Source organism: Acanthaster planci, linkage group LG06 (assembly GCF_054643075.1).
Source record: "Acanthaster planci isolate LZ-2023a linkage group LG06, COTS_SCS, whole genome shotgun sequence".
In the NCBI taxonomy this organism is placed as follows: Eukaryota; Metazoa; Echinodermata; class Asteroidea; order Valvatida; family Acanthasteridae; genus Acanthaster; species Acanthaster planci.
In genome coordinates this window covers 17,906,543-17,916,987 of record NC_141782.1, presented here as the reverse complement: position 1 = coordinate 17,916,987, position 10,445 = coordinate 17,906,543, and the positions used below count along the sequence as shown (strand labels likewise).

General features: G+C 40.4%; 2 protein-coding genes across 9 annotated transcripts in view; one reads left to right on the top strand and one right to left on the bottom strand.

The window, feature by feature from the left end:
• The window catches only part of prpf4b (pre-mRNA processing factor 4B), a 39,330-nt gene extending 38,630 nt beyond the window's left edge, over positions 1-700 (bottom strand). For all 8 annotated transcript variants that reach the window (XR_002598540.2, XR_015425605.1, XR_015425606.1 and 5 more), the window contains exon 1: positions 129-700. Coding sequence is in view for 1 of the 8 variants with exons in the window: in XM_022240414.2 (XP_022096106.2) it covers positions 129-193 (65 nt within the window). In the remaining 7 variants the exon portion in view is untranslated. The remainder of the gene's footprint in view (positions 1-128) is intronic.
• Positions 701-1,706: 1,006 nt separating this feature from the next.
• Positions 1,707-10,062, top strand: tmem189 (transmembrane protein 189). Its single transcript, XM_022240456.2, has 4 exons — positions 1,707-1,920; positions 4,111-4,230; positions 5,085-5,176; positions 5,955-10,062. The coding sequence occupies exons 1-4, from the start codon at positions 1,830-1,832 to the stop codon at positions 6,438-6,440; spliced, it is 789 nt and encodes a 262-aa protein (XP_022096148.2). The 5' UTR covers positions 1,707-1,829; the 3' UTR covers positions 6,441-10,062.
• Positions 10,063-10,445: the final 383 nt, after the last annotated feature.

Sequence of the window (10,445 nt, the reverse complement as noted above, 5' to 3'; positions counted from 1 at the left end):
TTTCGTCAAGCATTTTGCTACCCCAATTTAGGAACAGTTTCAAAACCCCTATGAACCAAACTATTGACCAAGACTGAATGACTAGTCCATTCATCAAAGCCACATATTATTAGGGGAAAAAAGTTTACCTGCTTGAAGCATTTTCATCATTATCCACAAGGAACTGTTCTTCCAGAATCATCCCCTTCTCCATTTTCACTGCATCCAAAGCTGTGTTGTCTAGAGCTAGCTCGGGCTAGGTCTTCATCCCATTGGAAATACGTGGAGACGCACGAATAATAGACCTAGCCGCAGCTAGACCTAAGCCTAGGCTGGCGCCCTCTGGCTGGTTTAAGTTTTAAGTGGCTTGCATTTAACAACGATGATGAACGAAGTAGCGAGGCGGCGCGGCGGGGACAAGATCATTAAAACGTGTTATTTTCGTTCGTACATATCATACGCACTATACGTCGATGCGCACGGCCCGGAGGTACGTACGTGAAGTGGATCGATCTAGTTACTTGGCTACGAATTCCTCGGAGACGTAGACACACATGTTAAGTGCATTTCCGACCGTAGCCACTGAGGACCAAGGAATATATTTTTTTTTGGGGGGGGGGATACAATTCAAGAAAAGCACCCGAAGAAGTGTGACAAAAAACAACGGAGCAAAGGGGCTGAAACTAAACCTAGAATTCCAAGCGCAGTTCGTAATTCGTTGCATAAATGATGCCATGAGCAAGTTCGAGCGCCAACTACAGGCACCCATAGTTTGACCATGGAGGTAGAATCATGGTTTGACTTGTGCGACCAAGGCCGTCTGAATGAAAGATATGGTGTTTGAACCAAAGGCAGAGGGCCGGGAGCAATATTTTTTATTCGACACACTTGGAAAACTCAAAAGTGGCTCGAAAGTCGAAGAAAGGCGGATTTTTTTCAAAGGGATTTGAAGTCTTTTCAACCATTTCAACGAGGCAAGCTTCCACGGCGCATGAGGAGTAGTCTCCTTTCAAGAACCATTTTCCCATCGGCATGTGACTTCCCATAGAGAAAAGTCTTCCACGGCCTTTCCACAACCGCGCTGCCCCCCCCCCCCCATCAGCCTGGACTGGTCCCCGTCCCTATTATATGGGGACCGATAGCTAGCTCAGTTTAACGTGCGCGATTAGCCTGTTAAATTGGATGAATATTTGGATTTGGATGAATATTTAAATTTTTGTCAGACCAATGACACTGCAGCAAGAAACGGATAAAACACAAGTACATATCCTTTCTACAACACTGTTGATCACAGTAAAGTAATATATTTTTCAATTATTTTCCTCAATAAATCATTTTACGGCATTTATTTCAAATCAATGGTTATTGTGTTAAATTTTAGATAAATGAACAATCCATGGTGAAGTTTTCCGGTAACGAAGAAGAAAAAGCAAACTATGCTACGTGTATCAGCTCCTCCTTACTCATTGAACCGTGGAGTGGGCATCGTTTCCTCAAATTTACATAAATTCATTCATCATTACCAGCTACCGGTCCCTACGTTACTCGTTAGGAGGCCTCTGAACGTACGACTCGATTGGAGACTACGTATCGTATGGTAACCAGTCTACCATCAGCCGGCATTTTTTGTTTTCGAGAGGGCGTTCAAAGATAATGGTACAGCGCGTGCGCATACAGAACTAGTACGTCTGCCCTGCCAATGACGTGATCGTACTATGATCGTACAGTCCATGTAATGCACAAACGCCGGTCGCGCCAGGCTATTGAGTGTACATGTACGCGGAACAGGTCCATGCACTTTAGTCAGTGGGTTGGGCAAGTTAAACTTGTCAGGCGAAACTACCCTTAAAATGTCTTCAGACGAAAAGCATTCTGTCAAGGCTCTGAAGGGAGGGCGTAACCATGCAGGAGCGAAGGAGCTTGCCAGTTACTATTCGAGTGGTTAGTATGAATTCTTGTCATGTCTCGTCCAAGCGGCGGCGAGACATGATGGTCATGATCAGATGATGATGTAGTTCATATAGCCATGGAGGAATAAAACACCTCCATGATATAGCCTACGTTTTTTTGTTGGATGTATGCTACTTATATTTGTGATTATATCGTTACACTGTCCGAGGGGCGCGCCATTCGTGGACAAAAATGGGCCCGAGGGGGAACATATTACTGGTATATGTATATTATCTCTAGCATGTCATTAGGTTAATTACATCTAGGTATCCACGAGTTACCATAATTCGCGCACTTATCACTTTGACCGTAATTTTTTCTTAAATAAACTAAATTTCTAATGCTTTTATTCTCAGTAGGCATATGCCAAGTTGAAAGTTGGACTAAAATCCTACATGGAATAATATTATGAAGAACATAGGATGTCACTGAAACAGTAGGAACGTCATCTGCAAACGAGCATGACTAAAAAATGGGAACAGCTGTAGTAAAACTTACGACGTCAACAACATTTGCACACATACGTTCAAACATCATTTTACGGGGTGTTGGTAATAGGGCTTACCCTACTTCTGAAAAATTTGCCAGTTATTGTCTCTTGAATGAGGAATTATTTTTTACATTAAATGCTTTGGTGCATTAATGCAGTTTGAGGGAAAAAAACTTTTATTTGCCATAACTCAGTTTTCCATCCTTTCTCTTTTTTGTTCTCCTCGTTCTTAATTTTTGTCAATTTTTTTTTCAAGTTACAGTGAGGCATGAATTATTGTTCTTTCAAATAAGTCCTGTAAGCATTAATGTGAGTAATTGATCTGGATATTATTCTTTGTAGGTGTGTTTCTGGAAAAAAAATTGCAAAATACAATGCTGCCAAATCTGTGCCCATTGTCAGCAATTGAAATCTCATAATATATGGTGCGCAGTGCTTTTTCAGGTTTCGTATGTTTGATAACGCCCTCAGTAGTTGGCAAAAGTTGACGGAAGTTGTCATCTCCACTTGTGTCAGACATTCAACACCGATCGTGAGCGAACAGTGATCATTTAACCATTTTCTAGACAATTTCAACTAGTTAATTTTTGTCCTTACTCTGTAAAGTAGAACAATATGCTCTACAAACATTTTTCCCGAATTCTCGCCGGAAAAGCTTTTAATTGGCACATAGCTGTAGAAAGCAAAATGCCGAAGTGACCATCGATCATTGATAGTAAATTGGCATTGGTGCATACTTTCAATGAAGAGTTTTACGACGAGAAAGTTGGATGCGTGAATATTTGTATGTGCGAATTTAGGGTACTCCATGATAAATAGAGAACCAGCCAATCGTCCATCCTCTCAGATACTTCCAGAACTGTAAGGTTTCTACAAACCTTACAGATAGCCATGTACGAACTCCCACAAACCCATTTTGGTTGTTTTCATTGTGCCAAGGTACTCTTCTATCACAGCTATTTGTGCAACCAAATTTCATGCATGCCTTCTTGGTGAAGTTGGATGTCTGATGGGGAGATTTATTAACCTTATGTCCTCATTAAAATGGTGAAATTCTTGAGCAATTTGCCCATCCACACCACAGAAAATCAGCAGTTTGTAGGCTTACTCTCCAATAAACTGTCAGCTGTGTGATAGCTTGACCAATCGCAACACCCTGCTCCTATCTTTTTTTTTTTTTTCCTGTCACCCACAGATGAAAGTTGCACTGTGATTGGCCCAATTTGCTTCCATTCCAATGACCAATAATAGCTCAGCTTTCATCTGTGGGTGAAAGGGGGGCATGTGGCCAAGTTGGTTGGGGTTGCCGTCATAGGATGTACCTATAATGTTTATGCATGGGACAGCATGGATTCTGTGGTGGATGTGTATAGAAGAACTGCTCCATTGACACAAAAGTGGTGTTTACCACTTGGACCCAGGAAAATAGGCCAAAACAATTCCAGCTTTACAAAAACATTTGCAACAACGTCCCACTACCTGCTACCCAATGGTTGATTTTATGGAAACCTGGCTAATGACAAACCTGGAGTTCTGTGGGTAGGTCTAATCGTTAACAGCCAACCAGCAAGTGACGGGGTTCATGGCAATCCTTACCATTGTACAATAGGCCTGAGACTATTGGGTTCCTCAATAGTAATTAACTGTTGGCTGATATTAACCAGGCGGTGACATTTGTTTCTGAATTTCAGGGAAGCGAGTGCAAGAGTACATCTGTGTGACAGTCGCTGTGTGCCTCACCGTGTTCAATGCTTACCACATTCTTCGAAACTTTGATATTCAGAACTGGAAATGGCACCTTGCCAGTTCAAGTAAGTACAGAAAACCTAAATAACATTCAGTCCTGCACTTCATAGTGGGAAGAGTGCTCAATGAAAGGTAGAGGCTCCTGACCGTCTTTCTGACAAAAAAATTCGAAAGATTTAGTGCGTATATGCATTGTGCATATTGCTCGGCAACAAACTTGGAAGAATTGGCACTTTGGTCAGAAATCTGCAGAGGACTGGGATGATAAGTGGATAGGGCTTTTAAATTGCAGCTTTGCTGCTTTTTAAATTCTCTAAATCAACCGTCACTTCACATGTGGCGTGGATTCAGATTCAGAGAAAAAAAACGTAAGAAATGCCATGCAGCGTCATAACTGTCTGTAGTGTTATTCTTTAGATAATGGCATGAATGGGAAATACAGAAGTAAGCAAATCAATGGGTGCAAGGAAAGTTTTAAGGTTGCCAACATTTAAGTGAGATTTGAGTATGAGAATATTAATGGCCTTGGCGTTGGAAGACCACTCATACCGTACACCTAAAGCAACACATAGCGACGTTACTTCCAATGCGAAAACAGCCAATGAGATTGTTCATTCTTTACCAGAAACCTGCTTACAAATGTTTTCCTTGCATTAATACTTAAGAACATGCCATATTAGTATAGGATGGTTACATTTTTTTTTTAAGTTTTCTCTTTATACATTTAATGTTTTAGTATGAGAAATCTCACTTGGGCGTGTTAGTGTGAGCATAATCTGTCATGCATGTGTCTCATTTTGAAAGTACAAGTTGGCTACCCTGAGTTCTATGCGTGGTAACATGACCCTTGATGACAGTGTTGTTATTTTGTCAAGATAGCAAGAAACGTTGCCTGATTTGTCCTTTTTTTCCCCTCCAGTCCTGGCTATTCTTGTCTCAGATTTTGCTTCTGGATTGGTTCACTGGCTCTCTGACTCTTACGGATCTGTGGACATGCCCGTGTTTGGAAAGGTAAGTGCACGACAAAGTTCTCGGTTTTTTTAAAGAGCAAAGTGGGGCTGCCTTTCAAATGTTACTACATGAACGCACACTAAATAATACTTTTGCCAGTGTTTGAAACACACTTCCTAAATTGCCTGGCAGGCACATGTAGAATATCAGTGTACTTGTGCACTTTCTTGTGGAGCTAGTGTGCACCATAGGAAAGTACATCACGTTTCCCGAATTGGGAAACATTGTTTTGAGTGGTAAAGTGCAGCATGAATCAGCTGAGCGAGTCGTTGCTTAACTATTTAAGTGCAGTGTCTCAAAAGAAGAAAAACAAGGAAAGAACTTTGCCAGAACTGATCCATAATAATGTCATATTTTTTCCAGCAAAGTTACACATTATACGAAAAAAATATCATTTTGAAAAAGCGTGCATCCAAGCACAGATTTAACACAAAACCTGCTGCAAACTGCTGACTACCGTGACCTGAAATACAAATCCAAAAAGTTGGAGTGCCTGATGTTTCGATCCTAGCAGAATCTGTCACAAAGGCAAAATGACAACTTGACAGAGACAAATGAGCAAGCAACAATTCAAGCCAGGACGGATGAATGCAGAAGGACAAAAAGAAGGGTTTCAGAATGCTGAAGGCTGGATAAAGGGACCGGGGGGTAAAAGGGGCTTTGTTCTAAAATTGAATCGTCGGGCTCGCCTACTTTTTTGATCTATCACAGGTGATTGGTTATATTGACTGGTTTTATATATACATGCATTTGTGTTTCCCTTTTTTGGCTTTGCCAGGCTTTCATCAGGCCTTTTCGAGAGCACCACATTGACCCCACGGCAGTCTGTCGCCACGACTTCATCGAGGTCAACGGGGACAACTTCATGTTGGTTATCCCTTTCTTCTCCTACTCTGCCTACAAGTTTGTCACCCTCAGCCCGGCCGAGGTCCAGGCTACCGTGGTATTTGAGTCCTTCATGCTGACCTTGGGCTTCTTCGTCATGGTGACCAACCAGATCCACAAGTGGTCCCACACCTATTTTGGCCTGCCCCGGGCCGTCACCCTGCTGCAGGACCTGCACCTGATCCTGCCCCGCAAGCACCACCGCGTCCACCACGTGGCGCCCCACGAGACGTACTTCTGCATCACCACAGGCTGGCTGGACTACCCCCTGGAGAAGCTGGGCTTCTGGCCGGCCATGGAAGGCATCATCGAGAGGCTGACCGGCATCAAGCCCCGGACTGACGACATGCACTGGTGCAAGAAAGAGGACATAAGATAACTCAGCCCAAGTTTCTCTTACTAGCCTTTTGTGAAGTATGTTGGATACGGTCCATGGGGATTGATTACAGGGTCTTTATGAATTTATTGAGTGTGAAATTCTGGTGCTTTTAATTGGGACTCAACAGATTCGGACAAAAATACGTTTTACCTTTCTGAGCGACAGTCATGATGGTTAGCCAAATAAAAAAGTACAAAGATGTTGGCTCACATCAATAAAAAAAAAGTCATTGAAAAAAACTGGAAATGCAATGTGATGATCTATGGGTCAGTAAGTTCCACTGTCTGGAACAACTCTCCCCTTTGCATCGCACATACTTCCAAGAGGCTAAACACCAACACCAAAGTCTAGTTGTAGATGATAAGTGCGCATCATACAAACACCAAACTTGAAGTACATGTTTTATTTCCGATGCAGGCTTGTATTTTCGCAAAGGCCATAAGTGTCTGTTAACCTGGAACAAACTTCACGGAGCGTCTGAGCAGACGAATTTGCCTCAAGTGTCAAATCCTGCTGCTCATGCCATCAGCAAGAGCAAAACAGCTCTGCTACCTGTGTCCTGACCTAATATATTTTAGCCATGTGACCTTAAAGATTTTCAGAGAAAGCTGAACTCTGAATCAATATAAAAAAGGAAAAAAAATGGTTTTCCTGCTCATCTACCCTGCTTTGAGATGCCATGTTACAGGAAGCAGAACTATTTTGGTGGGAGGGGGGGTTAAACAAAAACAAGTGAGCAGCCAAAATGTTCTAGCTTCCAATCTGACTTTGGCTTAGCAAGAAAATTTGCTGTGCCAGCGGAGCCATATTGTCTGCCAAGCATCTCAGTGAAAAAAAACAAGGCATGCAAACTGTTCTTTTCTTTTGCAGCTGATTCCCTCATTATTTGACAGTCATTTATGCCGTTACAAAGTGTAAAAGAAACAATTAAGTTATGACTTGATTTTTTTATCTGTCTGCTCGGGTGCCTACTTGGAGTATACCCCAGTCATGAATTTGTTGCCTTGTGAAATGAAGGTGCCTCTGACAAGAACCAAAGGGCCTTCCCTGTTTGAGAACTAAACACCAGCAAGCGCACCGCTCGGTGAATTTGCTCAAAAGTGGTTGATTTTTTCACCGTGATTTTCAAACATTTTCACACCCATTGCAAAAATTTGCAGTGGTAGTTGCCAGGCTAAGTTTTAAATCCAGTGTTGCATCAAGGTGTCCCTTATCTCTTTCGTTCGGTTTTCAGCTCTTCTGTCCTGAGCGATTTGTAATTTGTGAACAGATAATATTGGGAATGAAGAGCGCACCGATGTAACCTATGCAATAGTTGACGCATTTATCAAATATGCCTGTAATATTGCTTGCTATTAAAACTTAGGGCCATATCGTAAGACCATTTCTAAAGTCTTGTTAAATTTTGTAAAGCATCTTCAATTCTGTTTATCAGGCTGTCTGTCATTTGGGTCCGGGGTTCAGATTTTGTTTTAAATAAGGGAAGTGGCCGTAATCATGTAAAGTATAGAATTATTAAAAAAATTTGTATTTATTACAGAGGATGTTGTGGTGTTGGATTTGCTATTATAGGATAGACAATTTCGATTGAGTGAACTAACCCAAGCTTTTAAAAATTTAGTCTAACAGAATAGCTTTTACTCAGCTTTATTCAACCTTTCAATTTTGAGAATCAGCTTGTCCCATGAAAAATTGTATGATGCAGTCCTAAAAATAATTTATGTACTGTGCACAAATGAATTTATGAGACAGTTCCATTTGTGGATTTGGGGGGTGTCTTGCATGTGTGTCGTGTGTGTGGCATGTAACATAACTTTTAGGTAGTTTGTAGTATCAAACAGCATTTGAGTAATAACTGCATTGTCCCTGATTTTACCAGGCTCGGATGTGAATTTACTTGATTTAGTGATGTACCCTGTACACCGATACTTGCATTTTTGGTATACCAGATCACTTTGTCACATTGCTGCGGACACTAGGAGAGAGATACCATGCCAAAAAAAGTGACAAGTTTTCCATTGCTTATCACTCCATAAGAAGGAAAATGCAGGTTGTTGAGACGTGTATCTTTGTTGAAATTTCTTATGCAGCACTGACCAGCTTGCACCCTTGTAAACAAAAGGAAGAGAATTTTGTTTGTTCATAAGAGTTGTATAAGAGACGATTCCGTAGACATTCGACACTGTGTATGCCATGTATTTAATCCAGACATTACCTGTGCAAAGTCTCTTTGTAGCGCCAAGTTGCAAAGTGTGGAATATCCATAAGGAACTAATGGAGATGGCGCTGTTTCGAGATCATCATGTACCATTTGCCATTAAAAAATGGCACGGCTACTAAAGATATTTATTTTTGTGTGTATTTTTGAATTTGGTTTCACACGTACCCATTGTCCTGACTGAGGGTCCTTCTGTTGACCACTTTCTTTGTAGTCCAGTTCTGATTGGACAGCTAAATTATATTTAACAAGAGAGCATCCCGTAGTGGTCCATGTGCTTTTTCTTTTTTTTTTTAGAGGTCAGCCGAAAACAGCCATTTTGAATGGGAACATGGGTATGAGTGAACTTATTTTGTACTTATTTTTGCTCTTGTTCAGCAATTAATTTTATCAACAATACCAAATTTACAGTGTAAGTGTGGCTATTAAAATGTAAAAAAGTGTCTTATATGTGCATTATTCATTAATGTATTGAGCAGTTGCAACCTGCAAAACAAACTGAACATTAATTGCAATAAGCCTTTTGCGAGTTAAATTTGAACAAAATCTGGTATACCAAGTTCTTTAAACTCACTTGACGACAACAATTAGAATTCTCCACTCTGAAGACACTGCTGCTATACCTCGTGATTCAGGGCAAGCTTTTCCTTAGTTACATATGAAAGGCCTTGCCTCAATACACTGTTTTCAATGGATAAGAATGGCACAAAGGAACCAGTCAATTCCAGAGATGGTGGTCGCTATGCAAAAGCTTGCTCCGAATCACAAGGTATAGCAACAGTGTCTTTAGTCTGGGGAATTCAAATTGTTACGTTTATGTGCAATCAGATAACTCAGTGTACCAGATTTTATCTTACTTTAACTTGCAAAAGTCTTATTTGGGAACTTTGGCTTGGTATAAAGATAATTATCTCTTTTTAAAAAGATTTAAATTAGTCTGATGACATCCATCTTGCCATGAATATGTCTCCAATAAATACTTGCAGTTTAGTTCAGAACATTGCATGAGGACTTGTTTCAACATAAAATAAGCTACATGTAATTTCTATATGTGGTTGGCATAAAATTTGGATGTAATGATGATGTAAGGTTGCATGATGCTTAACTTTACAATTTGTGTAGGATTTCCAACATGGATATATCCAGCATGGGATTACAATTCATAGTCTTTCCAAGTGTTTTTTCCTCAAATAACAAATTCAGTTTTGCCCCATTTTTAACGATGAATGTGGCTAACAGAACACTCTGAAAAAATTATATTTATGCATCTAAAATGTTGACTTTAGGTTATGTAAAGGTCAAGAAGTGATATCATCATAATTTTTCTTCCCAAGATTCATCACCTGGCAAAATATAGCTGAATAAATGGACAAATAGCATTGAGCTTGCATGTGTGTGAAGGTATGCCTGTTTCAAGATGATAAATTTATTCATAATTAGCGACTTTTCCCTTCCTTTCATGGAAATGTTTTATATTTCCACTGTGCTGACTTCAAGTAAAATTTCTTTTTAACTTGCAGGCAAGGTATGTTACAAAGTAGTTTATGCCCAAGAAACTTTTTCTTCGTCAAGGTCCAGTATTGTAGTAATGTCGCCAAGCCTAACATAATGTTGCAATTAGTTTTAGGACGGGGATGAAGGAACTTATTGAGCAATGCCTGCTATATTCTCAAGTCCATCACTGTATAGGGCGTGCTTCGTTTATCAAAGACTGTTCAATCTGATCTTATACTGTGACTTTCAACCACCTCATTGCATAATCTCTGCCTTGTTCATTTGTCACTAGT